Source organism: Triturus cristatus, chromosome 5_2, assembly GCF_964204655.1.
Source record: "Triturus cristatus chromosome 5_2, aTriCri1.1, whole genome shotgun sequence".
Classification (NCBI taxonomy): domain Eukaryota; kingdom Metazoa; phylum Chordata; class Amphibia; order Caudata; family Salamandridae; genus Triturus; species Triturus cristatus.
In genome coordinates, this window is record NC_140588.1 from 168586170 (window position 1) to 168602067 (window position 15898).

The following is a 15898-nucleotide window of genomic DNA, read 5'->3' on the forward strand; positions in this document are numbered from 1 at the left end:
GTCGGTGGAATTGATGGCGTGCGGGCTGACGAAGTCTGTGATGTCTTCGCTGAACTGTGTGCGTGGTCCCGGTGGTCTGTAGACGAGGGTGCCTCTGAGCGTGGTCTTGGGGTCGGTGTGTATCTGGAAGTGGAGGTGTTCGGCGGAGGTGAAGGTGGCATCGGAGTTGGTCGTGATGCGGATGGTGTTCTTGTGGATGATGGCGATGCCTCCTCCTGTCTGGTTGACGCGGTCCTTCCTGGTGATTTTGTAGCCTTACGGGACGGCGATGGCGACGTCGGGCGCTGAGGAGGCGTTCATCCAGGTTTCCGTCAGGAAGGCGATGTCTGGTGCTGTCGAGTCGAGGAGGTTCCAGAGTTCGACGGCATGCCTGTGAACGGAGCGGGTGTTGAGCAGGATGCACATCAGGTGTTTGTTGCTGGGGCTCGGTTTAGCAGGTGCGGTGTTCGGTCGGAGGCCGGTGAAGCGGCAGGACAGGCAGGTGAAGGGTCCGTGGGTGCGTCTCGGGGGGGCCCGGTAGCAGGCGGTGTTTCGGCCGGCATTGAGTGCGTGGAGGGTTTTGGCGTCGCAGATGTGCAGGGTGTGCTGGCGAGGACCAGGGGGTCTGGCGCTGGGCGTGGTCCAGGCGCAGACGGGCTTACCTTTGGCGCTCAATCGGCGCGTCCGCTGCGCGGTCGCTCTGGGGGCGTCATAAGTAAGGAGCCGGGAGGGAGGAGCAGCTGGGTGGCGGGAGCGGGGCGGCGAATGGAATCACAGGGGGGCGGGGCCGCAGGGAGGCAGCGGCGGGAAATTCCAAGAAGCAGCGGGCAGCGGGAAATTCCCAGGAGCAGCGGGAAATTCCCAGGAGCAGCGGGAAATTCCCAGGAGCAGCGGGCAGCGAGCGAAGGAATCTGCAGGCAGGAGGCGGCAAAGGCAGGCAGGAGCGGCAGCAGTGAGTGGGGCGACCAAGCCCTGTGGAGAGCTGAGCGGTCATTACATACATTACTTTAAGTAATGTATGTTATTTTGGTAAAAGCAACTTCTAAATGTAATAAGAGTACAAATAAGTGAAGGAACCAGAAAAATACATGTTCAAGTAAATATTTCATGGAAAGGGTCACGCACCATGCTAAGTCAAAGACTCTGGTGGGCTGGCCTGTTTTTTTATGTCTTCTGAAGGTGCTTGGACGTGCAGTACTAATTTGAGCCCCTTGTGTTAACCCACAGCCATGGTTTAAATTTGTATATCAAGATCTATACTCCAAAGATCCTTCTAGTCAAAGCAAAACTGTGTTTCACAGATGAGCAGAACTTACATCTGCAAACAAATTACAGACCCCGCGCCGTGGGCCTTAGGAGTTTCATAACTGTCAAGCTTCAATAGGGGATACAATATACGCATCATTATATATATGCTTGTCACATAGCCTACTCCTGGGCCTAAAGGACCAAATGACATGGAAATCTAGTATACTCAATTTGTGGGTCTCTCCTAAGGAGTAATATACCCTAATGATTGACAGTATTTTTAGTGTTCCACTGTAGCTTTGCTTTCTCTTGGCCCTAAATGGCGATGCCCTGAAAATATCACAACATTACAAAGGGAAGGAGCCTTACCGATGAAAATAAACTATAATCTTCTATGCACAAACATGCCTGCCTGCATGATGTATGCTAATGGAAAAATTAAACATTAGCCTTGGGAAAAGAAATCCGTTCTAATTGGCCAAGTTATTAAGGAAGAAAAAGCTAACTTCTTTTAAGGACACAAAGTTGCTTAAAAAATAAGACTTGTCAATAGTTACCACAAGGTAATATATGTTACACTCGTAAAAAATAAATATAATTTTCCAAAAATATGCAAATCTGTTAAATTGCTAGCACTTTCATTGCATATTGTTAATACACGAATATAAATATTCAACATCTTTATACTGCATGGGTTGTAGTACTCTTTGGAAAAGTTAACATTAATTAATGGGCATGGATTGTAGCCACTGAGAATGGATCAACAATCTACTAGGCAAGCAATTTGCCACCTCAGATTCACTTTTGTCATCATAAACCTATTGAGCCCTGCTTCGCGAAAACATGGCTGTTCTGGATATTAAGAGACCCCTATGCCTCTATGATTCCACATACAATTTAATCTACCACTAAGCCAAGGATGCAAACAGAAAGTTCTGTAAATGTTAGGCTTCAGGGGGCTGAGAGTGGATAGCACGCTCCCTTTGTATTTTGTTCCAATCTCGGCAAGCAATTATTTCAACTGCCCCAGGTCTCCAGATACAATTCACCATCTTCGGTTCAGAAGTTCTAATCCTTTTTGCAATGAAATCACTACGTTCAGCCCAAAAGACAACTGGATGTCAAGGACCTTTAAAGTCTGAGAAAAAATTATCAATAATTTAGAGAGTCTTGCCCTTACACAGTTGGCGCTCATTGAAACAAGGATTGCCGTCCCTCTAATGCCACTATCAATTTCAAACAATAACTCCTCCCTTTTGTCAACCATGCCAGTGGCGATGCAACAGAGAAGAATTAGCATGTTCTACTTACTCCACAACTAGTACAACCTATCTCAAACCCAGCTAGCTTTCTCTACACAGTCTTGCAGTATCTCAAAGTACCGAAGGGGGAGGCCCCAATGTGACACCCTAGCTAACTCATGCAGATCACTCAAAACCATCAGCATCCAAGAAGTGTGAAGCGTGTTGGCAGCTGGTGAAAATCCCCCATGACTTCAGACATTAAACAATGTTTTACTCACACCGGCCTGGAGATCATTTGAAAAATGTGCCCACCACGCCTTGTTCTAGGTCTGCTATTCCAGTCTCCTATGTGAGCAGGATACAATATTAAGCAGGACAGGCAAAAGCAACACCGAAAAAGGAATACACCCAAATGCAGAAAATAGGATGGTGAACATCAAACAAAGACTTGATAAATGGAAATCAGTCAGATCCTTTGCTCTAAACCATGTGATGTAAGTTATAAATACTAATCTAAAACTAATATGGGCGGTTTATGGAAAATGCATATCCTAGGTGTCCTGGTGGGCAAAGATCACATTGCATCAGTTCCACAATTTCTACATTTGCTGTTTTTTTTGGGAGAGTGAATCTTTGAAGTGCAATTTAACAAGCTCAGGTGGGCTTAGAACTCTACTATCTAAGGAGCAAGAACAAAATTAATCAGCAGACTGCAGGCATCGGCGCCAAGTGCTTCAGTTTCACTAGCTACATACAGAAAGAGCCACGCGTGCCAACCTTTATCAGTGACTAAAGAGCGGATGCCAAAATCGAAGATTATACCGTGCTGCTATAATTGCCATTTTTTTTCAGCACGAAGGCCAATAAAGCTGGATGGATTTGTTCGTTGTAATGGTTTGGCGCAACTATGAAGAACTCTTCAAGCGCCAAGTAAACCATTTCAGCATATTTTTTGGTGATCTGGAATTTCTCTTTAGACTTTCGACCTCACAACAGTTCATTCTCTTCATTTCGTTTACGATTTGTGAACCAAACATTTGATATTTTGGATATTTGCTAGTCGGGAGCTTCATGGGGAGAAGGAATATCAAAATGCAGGGTAGGGCTCCTCGAAGTTGGAAACCAAAATGAGCACAGAAGTATATCAGTAAAACAGAGAGGGGTGGTTACAAGAGCTGTGAGGGGAGTCAGGTCACCATGAATCAGACCGAGGTTTTGCACAAGAAATAAGTGGGAGTAAACACTTGCTTGTGAAAGACACCCACAAACTCAACAGTATAGCAGAAAGGCTGCTCGTGGCAGACTGTGACGGGAATGCGACTGAAAAACCTCAAGTACCAGGTTTAAGAGAAGAAATATGGGATTTAAATATGTGGGATATTTTTGGAGCATGCAGGAAGAGTGTAAAATCAGATGGAGGCTTGCAATCCTTTGAGATCATATTATGATGAGAATTTGGACAGTTGGTCCCAGGCATGTGTTGAGGACTGAGACAGTGACAAGATACGGGACAGCAAGGCAGGACAATTAAGCCGTAGAAGAAAGTTCAGCAGCTAAGCTGATGATCTAGAGAAAGGGTGGTTCCACACTGGCGAATCCAGAAAGCTCAGTATCCAGGGAAGCCAGAAAGAAATTAGGAGACCACACAGAAGATGGAGTGTAAAAGTTGAGAGAAATTCCAGTCATGAGGGTGCATGGGAGCTAGTTCGAGATGCTCAGAAGGTGCACCACTAGCAAGGGGGACCATACGGATGAGAGAGAAGGGACACTGTACTCAGCCAACAAAGTTTCCGTTTCAGAAAGGGATTGAATTATACCCGTTAGGGCAGTACAGATAAATACAGTCAAAGTATTATTATTTTTTTAACAGACACTCAGCTAAGTTTAATGGAATAGTCCATGCTCAAGTAAAACCTACCAAACAACAGTTCAGCTTCCCCAACGATAATGTAATTATCTAAAAAAAAAAAAGAAATAGTGCAGATTCCATAAGAACCAAGCAGGTTGGAACAGAAAGGCTTATGCCATTGACAGAATAGACCACAAAAAAAATCTACTTCTACGACACTACATATTAAAGCAAAGATGCCAGAACATGCCACAGCTTGCTTTTCAATACTCCCACTCGCCAAATTACCTTCTCCAATTTACACCTACTCTTATAAGCAAGTGAGTAAAATTATATTTGTTAATACCACTACTTCAAGAGTTTGTTTCTCAGCTTCCTGGAAAAGAGCATTTTTTTCTAGAAACGGGACTAAAAACACAAGAATTAAATACACATTTGCAAATACTTACGAATGCCACGCAAATGTAGTAGATAAGCTCAGAAAATAGAAATTATGTGCATTAATTTTTTTTTTTTAACTATTCTGAATAGATACAAGGTACTGCTAATTTCCGAGGAAAGCTAAGTAAACCCAACTTTAATTATTAATGTAGATATTGTTAGTAAAAAGCTCAGGGAGCAATACAACATGCACCAGGGCAAATTCTTTACCTGCAACGCAATAATGAACGCACTGTGGTCTCAACTGCACATTAGGGCGGAAGAGCCACCCTCGCACACGCTAATGCAGGCAATCAACACAATGAGCACCGGTCTGCATCTTATTAGATGGCTGTCTAAAGCGGACGTCACTCACACGTTGTTCCTCCTGGACAGGCTTCGTAACATGTGGGAAACAGAGCTAGAAGAGAGTTCAATACGCTGGCTCATATTTTCACTGTACCTAGGAATGCTAGATATAAGCGTATACAGTGTTATGTACTACAAAGAGCCTACCAGGCCCTGGGAAAATTACATTATTTTTTTCCTGGGTGCCAACGCTCAATGACCTCGATGTCAGCTACTGGACCTGGAAATGCCACAAGCTGAGGACATGCTCTGCATTGGCCCGTTTCTGGTTAGCGGATTCCCAACTGGGCCGAATATCAGGATACAGTAAGCTACACAGTAGCTGGGCTGTCTGCACACTGAGAGGCATATTTATCATAGGGTTGATTCACTTTTGCATCACGCAACGGAGTGCAAAAGCGACGCAACCCTTAAGTTTGAATTATCAAGCAAGGCCACATTCCAGATTTACCAATACTGGTAGACCTGGAAAAGCGCCAAAATGCTACGCCTTCCCAGGGGTTGCGTAACGAGGAGAAATATCTTAATTTCTCATTATTTCCTCTTTATATGTGTGATGCATTCTGCAGCACACATAGAAAGAGGAAAATGCCTGCTTACAATACAAGCACCCTTGCACTATGGTGTGAAAGTGCCTGCGTTGGCACTAGACAGAAATGCTCCATATTGTGATAAATGATGTGACTTCCTGCCATTTCCCTGTCATGCAGTACAGAAAGATGACTTGCTGCACTGTATGACTTTTTGTTATGTATGCCCCTAAGATTATTCAAGTGCTAAAAAAAAAAAAGCTGCTGAGGCTTTCTTCCTAGGCCTAGCCCCTTTTAAGGCAAAGTGCTTTATAAAGCCCCTTTAGAAGGCCAGTGCGCCCCCTCCCTTACCTTGCGTCACACCACGCAATTGCAGCTCTCACCCCTTAAAAGACATATGATCAGTCACTTACATCGTAACTCTTTCCAAGAACCAGCTTAGAATTTGTTGTTTAGCTCTTTATCACACACCAAGGGCCTAATTATGAGTCTGGCAGTCAAAGGACCGTCAGACTTGCAGGGGCGCAGCAGTGGTGGTCCAGCCACTGCCGCACCAGCGATCTGACCGCCCCATTAAGAGTTGGGCAATCAGACCGCCATTGCACCGCCGCAGCTGCCAGGGAACCGCCGCATGACGTTCAGGGCCTCATTAATATGTTGGTGGTGCTGCTGCTGCGACACCGCCATGCATATTATGAATTCCGGACTGCCAGCGGTGTCATGGAAGTCTTTTCTATATGAAAAGGCTGGTTGTCCTGAAACAAAGGGGGCCATACAGGGCCCCCATTGCCCATGTGCAATGGGATGCATGCAGGGGGACACAGCATGTGCTCTCCTGTGTGCATGCACTCCAGTTCCTGCACGGCTTGGGCTTTACAGTCCATGCCGTGCAGGAACTGTTTTTGGCGTTCCCATTGCCCATTTTCAGAGGCACCGCCTTGGGACTGCCAAAAACAGCACGCCAGACACACGAAACTCGTAATTGGGCGGGAGGTGCAACCACAAGTTTGGCAGTACAGGAGCAGACCGCAGGCATGACGGTCTGCTTCTGCACTGCCAAACTCATAATTAGGCCCCAAGTCTATTAAAAAAGATGACATACTAGGCAGTTCATCTGCCACAAAAGAGAATCCATCAATGACTTACCACACATGTCATCATTAAGATGGGACTAATTTTGTCATCTGTAGCAGAACGTTTCTTTATTATTTTTGGCTACATGGCCAGCTTACTGCACCTGCAATGCTTAAAACAAATATAATGACTGACTAACAAATCGAATGCCCAATGTTATTAGATTGTAACAAAAAAGTTAATTTTGCTTGTTGTGCCAACACTCATTTTACCACTGTTCTACCCAGTGCCTACCAAATAAACAGCCAACACTGTTGGATAATCTATTCAGGGCACAACTGGCTCTAAACATAAAAATATTTTACTGGCATGCAAAAATAAATGAAAACACTTCCACTAAAACATTACTGGTACATCTAACGAAATCAAACACTCACCCCCAGTCAACTGATCTGGGTTTAATCCATCATCATTCTTTAGCTCACTCCACCACAACAGTTCAGACATGGCCATATGCAAATCAGTCTGACCCTGTGCCTCATGGGAACAGTCCAGCCCGAACTGCAAAGCCACGTCTTCCCTGGACCGGAAACAAGCATCCTGGGACCGGTTTCAGGTTCATAACCCTCATCAGCCAGACTATCTTGAATCCAGTGGCAAAGTGAGCAAGGGACCCACGTCTGGGCATACCCTGCCAACTTAGTGCGAACAAAGCGATACCAAAGGGGATGATGGACGGAGCGTTTGAGCTGGACTGTTCCCATGAGGCACATGGTCAAGACTGATTTGCATATGGCTGGGTTCAATCTGGAATGGCATGGTGAGCAAAAACACAATGGATTTAGGCCCAGATCTCTGTACTGGGGTGAATGTATGACATTGTTCAGCATTCGGTCCATCAACTGTTTTTGCATTTGTCACATTAAATTATGAGCATCATAGTGTCCTGCAGCCTTGAGCTGCTGCACTCATTGCCTAGCTGCCTGAAATTCAAGCAGTGGATCATGTTACACAGGCTCACAGCGAAACCAAATTAACATGTCCCTATGTTATGTATAAATGAAAGGTATACACTAATTTCTAGGCCATGGCATGTGTATGGACACATTGAATAATGGTGCTCGAGCACACCCAATAATAATGGTAATTTAAAGATGTCCATGTCCTTCATGGTCTTCCGTCCTTCATCCAGAAATCCTAGGACCAATTTTTAGCTTTCTCCTGCACAGCGCTTATGAAGTCTTTTGTAAGTAAATAAAATCATTAAAGGGACTTACAAACCGGATCCAACTTTCCATTTGTTTTCCTGCTTGTCACTCTTTATCTTGCATTTTAAGGGTTTGGGCGTGTTATTTCCTGTTAGTTTCTGGTCGATTTCTTTCGTTTTCGTGGTTTTTTTCGATTCTGTTGAGCGTGGACCAAGTACTCATTCTCATTGCAGATTTCATCCAGCTTACTCGAGCTACTTTTTTCTTTGTCATGCAGCTTTATTGTTGACTGCGCGTCTTTTTGGGAGCTGAAGATAGTAATCAAGCTGGTTTGTCTGCTGCACCTAATTTGTTTGTGCAGTTGTGTTGTTTTTACAAGACATCCCTTCTGTTACATTGCATATGGACTACCATAATTTTTTGGAATACAATTTTTTCTTTTTTTTAATGCAAACACATTATTTGTTTGTTTAATGCACTAGTTCATCCACTGGGAGCTGTGTATGTTGAGCCTCCCGCCGAGAATCTAATCGGGTTCAGCTGTCACGCCATATTGCCGCACACCATAAGAGTACATGAGTTTGAACACAGTCTCCCCTTTTTATTATTATGTATATTACACTTTAATATAGCGTGAACTCGACCTGAAGGTATTGAAGCAAGTGTATGTGTGCGCATGTGTTTGTCAGAGGTGAGAGGTAGGGGTTGCCGCATTGGTCATCATGTGAGCTGAAGCTGGTCCAGTCATGGGGAAAACACCAATCTTTTGCAAACTCATTTTTGCGCTCTACAGTTGCCTGTCCCCAGCTTGAATTTAACACAAAAATCGGTTGATGGCTGCACAAACTTGCACGTAGTGGCGATGACTACTTGTGTCTTCACTTAAAAGCCTCATAACGTCTCTCTAATCAAGGCTGTTTGTATTATGCCCTAAAACATTCCAGACCGATTTCGAGTAAAGACAGCCTTTTGTAGTGTCTGACAATATTACGACCCAAAATATGCCTTAAGAACTTACTTAGTGCATTATGTTGTAAACACAGTCTTTAAAAGTATTCCCATTTTACTATAATTTTTTCCTGGCTGGCAAAAGCGCTGTAGCACATTCAGTAATTCATTCATAACAACCGAGGTATACCGATAATGCAGGGTAGATTTGTCTTAGTGGTTTACATCAGACAAGCGTTCACATTTGATGTTCAAGGATCCCCGGCTGTAGACTGGCAATCTTCAGTAAACTGCTATATAATGTCGGCAATTAAACAAAGGAATGAACTCGTTCACTTAGAAATTTTGGACTATGAAACAATATAAAGTGTATTTTCGTTATGATATGTATAATGATTATGTGTATTTTAAATATGTAATAATGCTGCTTCTTTCTGGTTATAAATGAATTTTTATTGTATTTTATAGTATGCTTTTATGGACATTTTGTAGGATCCGATTAAAGCTTGATATTGATTGACTGGCAATCTTAAACTGAAAGCCTTGTTACACCCCCGCCCCCCCCCCCCCCCCCCCGCTCATCCCTCTCTCCCAGAACAGCTGCTTACAGCTCAGCAGTAGAAGGCATTGCTCCGGTCAGTCCAATAGTCAGGGCCACTGGAATTATGCAGCAGGAGAGGGTAAATTAAGAGGCAGGGTTCAGTAAATTATGCAGCAAGGAAAGGCAAATTATGCAACATAATGCAGCACATTTTATAGTCGCATTACTTCATTATTTAATCATTTTTAAACTTGGTTAGACTATCTGGGCATTGGTAGCACCTCAATAGTACCAGTTTAATATTGAAATATAGCAATTGGCAACAGAAAGGTCACCAGTCCTGCTTTGCTAAGGACTTTGCACTGCACAGCAACACCTATTGCTGTATTTTAAGTAACTTGTGATACGTTTGAGCTATAAACAAAATGTATTTTTTGTTAAAATCTGCAGAATATGCAGCAGATGGACTATTTCGCAAATTAGGCAAATCCATACTTATGCAAAAATCGTTGCAGCATCACAATTGCATAATTCCAATGCCCCTGACAATAGAATAGCATTGCTTTGCAAGAATGCTTTTTATTGTCTCAGACTGTGTGCTACAGTGACAAAAAGGGAAATAGTTTTCTAAAAATCATGAAACTTATCCAGTATAGTTTGTGACAAAAAAGCAAAAATTTTCCAGCTTCTGGGTAAATACATTGTGTTAATAACTAGTATATGTTAAAGCAGTATGGCATAAACCACCTGTGCAGATTTATGACTCACGGCTGCCCTGTGCCTACTCTTGATCACTGCAGGAGGACGAGATAATTTACTGTCGGTTGACCTCAACTCAACAGATATGCTTGACCAGTCAATGAATGGGATTGTGCTGTTTCACGGAGTTTTTTTTTATTATTATTATTTTTTATATAGCACAAACTCGACCCAAACATTTTGGACCTCTTTAAATGAGCACCACTTATATATCACATGGACACATTCATTTTTTGTTGGCACAGGGAGATTGTGATTTGCCCAGAATCACAGGATGTTGAGCCAACACAGACTGGGATCTGGTTCCACAGTTCCAAAGTCGGCAGCTCTGTCCCTTATGCCACATCCTCTCCCAAGGGTTTCAGCTGAGATTACGAACTGAGGTGCGCCACAAACGATATGATAATGTTAAGGACCTGGCTTGATGTTTATAACTTGCTGTTTGGTTTTATTTTGCACTGCTTGTGCTGTAATACGAAGATGTTCCACTGTGTGATGGTAATTATTGAATTGGGGCTTTTTCCAGGTTGTGTGGTCCCTTCAAATCGGTGTAAACTGATGTTTTATTGGTCCTTTAATACTATGCTGTCGAGAAACGCGTTATTTCCAAGAGGAAGCACCTTTTATTGACCGTAATAAGTATGTTTTTTTTTTCTACTTCCGTGCCCCTTCTTGGTCGATATTAAAATTGTTAACATGCCCTCATTTATCAAATTTACACAATTGCAGGAGCACACAATTTTAATTGGCTGACTCGTGTCCTTTTCAAATGTTGAAGGACTTAATTAAGGAACTGGCACATCAAACGGTTTTGATTTTTTTTTTTAGATGTGGACACAATGCTGATATTTGCACAAGACGGTTCCGCACTCAACAACGCAACATAAAAGTCAAGACAGTCTCTGTGTGCTTATTGAAAGACTTCCAATTCACGATTGTTTCTTTTTGATCTAAACTGTTCTCAATTAAATTTTCTGTTAAAATTCAATGGCCATAGCCGACGCGTTTCGTCCCCAAAGGGACTTCTTCAGGGCTCCACAGTGTAATAAATAGCTTCCATTAATAACATTAGTTCTGTAGTCTGGTTTAGGTCTTCTGTTCAAATATTTTGTACGGTATATTTTACATTTTTACGGCTCGATAACCGGCGGTCTATTAGTGCAAAAGTTTCAGAATTTATACTTTTATTTTGTATATCTGCCTCCTTACAATAACTGAATAAAGATTGAATGATTGGTTGAGTGTATGCTTCCACTGATGAAATTATCTTTTTCATCATTATTTGTGATTTAGCATAGATGAGAGTGTTATGTCCTGCTACTTTCCCACTCATTCTATTTATCCCTGATCAAGTGCATGCTCTCTTTCCCTTGCTTCCTCACCTCAGACATCTTTCTCCTCTCCCTCTGACACCAACCACTGCTGTGGCCCAGAGACTCTCTCATTTTTCACTCTCTCGCCCCCCACCACTCGCCCCAGCTCTATCCTACTACTAGCCATCATCCGCTTTGCCAATGCCTGAAGCTTTAAAAATTGCATCAGCAAAGTCAATAATGGCAGCCAGCTATCCTCTTGGAAGTTTATTTATTACACTTCCAAAATGACTGCCATATTGCAGGACATGGTGTTAATCTTGGAAATGTAGTTTTTATATTGCTATCTTAAGTGTATATTTTTTACTTCCCCGATGCTCTCCACGTTACATGGTGTGGTGTGACACTATGCCTTGGGAGTGTAAAAAATTATGTTGGAAAAGGGCCGAACATTTTCTAGGAGATTCAAAAAATATATTTGCTTGTCGTTCTTTGCCAATACCAGCTCAAATTTAACAAGCACTGCCAAAGCAAACAGCACCAATAACAAGAATGGCAAAGCGGGACCAACTAGCTCAGCCAATGCTTGCTACAAACGTGGATCCACAAAAAGAGACTCTGCTCAGTCGGAGAGGATCTAACACCTTCATACTTGAACCTCATCTTTTCTGACCTCTTCTCAGTACTGTTAGTCTGCAGCTTTTGTGATAGTCTAACACAGTCAAGCGTTCCTAGTGGCATCTCTACCTAAAGTATCCTTTGAGGACATCAAAGCAAATGACCACACATGCTAGGTGAGATAGCCAATGCAACCTCATTAGGTTACGTTAGGGCCTGAGAAAGCCCAATATTGAAAATCCTTGCATTTAATCTCTTGGGTTCGCCTCTTTGCACCTGCCATTCTACATCTCCTCAAACATGGTAGGACACAAATCACATAGAATCAGGAGGTCTCGCTCATACAACATCATCTACATATCGGACCTTCACTCCATCGCTATACAGCATTTGTCATTGCTTTCTGGAGCTACAGGATCCCTACATCACTTTGAGCCTTGTCAAATCATCTTCTACCTGAACAGCATGGCACAGGACAGCTCCAGGGATCACACAACCCCATTTCAGGGTTCCTGTCACTTTACCCCCCATTTTCCAATTCACCCTACGGCATTCTAGAGCACTTTTCTTTAGCCATGGCAGGCAGTGGCCACAAAGTCTCCCTGCTGCGTAAGGACAAGGAACTTCCAGGGTCTCAGTACTACATGCACAATGCATCCCACAGAATGTTCAGGGGCAGACATTTTTGCTAACTACACAGAAAGGCCCTCTCATAGTTCAGTCAGCAAGAAAGGATGCTGGTCACGGCAACACTCAGGCTCCACAAACTCTGGCATGTAAGAGGAAGGAACATTCTAAAGACAAAGTGCAGCAACAATGTAGAAAATGTGGGCAGCAGGAAACGTGCAGCTCTAATTCCACAGATAATTTCAGCCTACTTGAGGAGTGGGGATATCCTTTACATGTTTTTCTTATGGGCAGAAAATGTATTAAAGCAGCCAATTGCATCAGGGGTAGTTTTCCATCTGCATTTATTACATCTTGTCCTCTAAAGTAGATAGTCTTCCTTTCACTTAAGGACACATCTTCATCTTTCACAATACTGGTCACACAGCTCACAAATCTGTTTTGTAATATCACAGCATATTTCAGAAGAAAAACTTACTCATCTTTAGAAACAATAACTCTTGTAATTTACTTACCTTCAGTAACAATGTTCTTGGTGGGAACAATCTTCCTGGTGTCAGTATGGTGCAGAAAAGTATTTCCCAAGCAATATCACTCCAGTGCTGCATGTGGGTCATGCCAATTTAGCCTCAACTCTGCCACTAGATATGAAGACACCAGAGTATGTTAGGCACCAATGGGCACTGTGGCATCAATTGCTGCTTTTCCATGCCCCATCAAGGAGGAATCGCAAGAGCATCAATGACAGTAACAAACATGGTGCATAAAAGGATTACAGACTTTGGGATCTTATTAATCATAGCACTAACTCAGATGAGTTACCAATGGCTCCACAGCCTACACACACACTAGAGTCTATACTTAACTTGGGATAGGGGCAGAAATTAGTGCCCTTAATATGTAAAGACCTTAAGACTGTAAGGAAAAACGTGATACTGACCGCTTTGGAGGATGACGTGCAAAAACGGAAAAAGGATGCAGAATGGAGTGAGGTGTGTGCTCATGTGAAGAGGGTCACAAATATTAGGTTTAGTTCGACTCACTTCAATTATTTGCAGCGCATGTACCTGACCCCCAGTGACATTGAAAAAGATTTATCAAGAGAGGTCCTCGAACTGCAACAGGTGCAAGGATCCTGAAGCCACATATGTACATCTTGCATTACATTGTGAAGTAATACAGAAGTTCTAACTGTTGAAGGTGTGCTTATCGATGCTCTTTTCTTTACAATTGACACACACAAGAGGTTTCTTTTGTGTGAATCGCATCTTTTGGTAGTAGATGTGGTAGAGTGATATAAGCACCCCATAACCCAATTGACAGATTTTGTTATTTACTCACACTGCACTACCTTGTATTTTGATACTGATTGAATTATTGATGTGCGGTTCCGTTCCCTTTAGAGGAAAACACTACTACCAATGTGTTTATAGTTTGTAATAAAGAAATGGTGGTAGAAAAGCTACACAGGGTAACAGTCTTTAAGTTGAAGGTTTTCCCTAAACAGTGCCTTCGGGGGTTCATAAAAAAACTCAAATAAAAAGTCCATGGTTGATTTGTGACACTGAGCTAGTACCGGGGAAGAGACACCTAGATACTGTCCTCGAAGTCTCACAGGAAGCGAATGGTAAAGAGATGTCACTAAGACACTTTAATGCGGTGAGGTGTGATGATGGAGCACATGAGGACCTGACAGTGTGAGTGGCTATGTTAAGGAAATGACAATTGTGAGAAGTTGGCCTGGTATATGATGCTCACTAGTTAAAGTGATCACCTTGTACCATGCCAAGCAACCCTTATGGTGTGGTTGTAAGTCAACCTTTTCGGACTAGCTGCCCTAGTGGTAGCGTAGGCTAAGCAGTCTTTGAGGCTAAACTCGTGAAGCGTGTTAAGCCAGCTGTTTTACCAAATGCAACCCCCTTTTATACCAATGAAAGGACACCACACAGATATATATTCAAAATATATATGTATTTATTTCTCAAAGTAACCCCTAGTCTCTTTATGAGCACAGGAGCACAAATCGTCAAACAAGATTATCACAGAATACACAGAAGTTGCACGTTATATGGATAGGCCCTGGTGGCCACTCAAACCATATACTAAAATAGTGGTATAAGTACCACGAACAGAAAAGGAAAAAGGCCTAGGGCCTCTAGAATCGCTGGGCCTACAAGGAGCTAACGTCAGTTAGTGACCAGGAGGTCCACGGGTGGCGTGTGCAGAGCAAATAGTCACACGCGTGCTCCCATAGGTTTCAATGGGTGCGTAAAAAGTACAAAGTTACTGCAAAGGAGATCTTCCGGGTTGACTAGGAACTTAAGATTTGGAACACAGGCACTAGAGATGTATTACTACACATGGGCACCGGAGTACCAGCTTTACCTCACCCACAGGAAGCGGGTGCATAGGCCTCAAAGTGCGTCGGGTTTCTTCTATCTGTTCCGTGGAGCTTGAAGACAAAGATGCTGCAGGCGGTCGGTCCAGGAGAGATGCAGTGGATCCAAGAGTGGATCGGAGATGTTGAAGACCTGTAAGCAGAGGGGACAGTGTTCACAGTCACTAGCCAGTGACCAGCGTGGCACCAGGGGGGTACCAGGCGATGTCGGGTGCAAACAGGTGATGAGGGGTAGCTTGTCTCCGCAGCCACGTGGTCCCTGAAGGTCGACGACGTCCAGGAGTCGGCTCACGAGCTGTCCCACGCAGGTTCTCGCTGTCGGCGGTGTCGGCGACTTGATCGAAGCAAACAAGCCTTGGCAAAAGCAATTGTAGGAGGATTCGGAAATCAGCTGTTGGTTCTGACCAGCAAGGTCAGAGGGATTGTTCCTTTGGAGGGGAGCAAGGGCCAGTCTGGAGCAACCAGACCAGCGGTGTTTGTCGTAGATTTCGTCGCCAAGATGGCCACTAGCCAGCGGGCCAGCAACCGGTTAGGCGCGTCGAGTGGCAAAATGCAGAAGGGCCCCACGCAGATCGTGGAGATGCTGGAGGGCTCACCTTTGGTGCAGATGCTGCTCGAGGGTTGGGCTTCTCAGGACCCAAAGCACAACTTGGAGGGAGCCTCGGTTGTTGCACTTGTCAGCTTGTCGTAGTCGTTCCAAGATGGCTGGCTCCACGTGTCTCGGTGCCTCCACGGGTCTCCTCTTTTCAGGGACTGTGGATCGGGCGGTGAGA

General features: G+C 43.7%; 1 protein-coding gene across 2 annotated transcripts in view; it reads right to left on the bottom strand.

Annotated features, from left to right (window-relative positions):
* LOC146822742 (MARVEL domain-containing protein 3-like) overlaps window positions 1–15898 on the bottom strand; it is a 176123-nt gene that overhangs the window by 8128 nt on the left and 152097 nt on the right. The window contains exon 4 of one of the 2 annotated variants that reach the window (XM_085606928.1): window positions 4390–4428. The exons of the other annotated variant lie outside the window; for it this stretch is intronic. Coding sequence (XP_085463054.1) covers window positions 4390–4428 — 39 coding nt within the window. The remainder of the gene's footprint in view (window positions 1–4389; window positions 4429–15898) is intronic. 2 annotated transcript variants of the gene reach the window in all.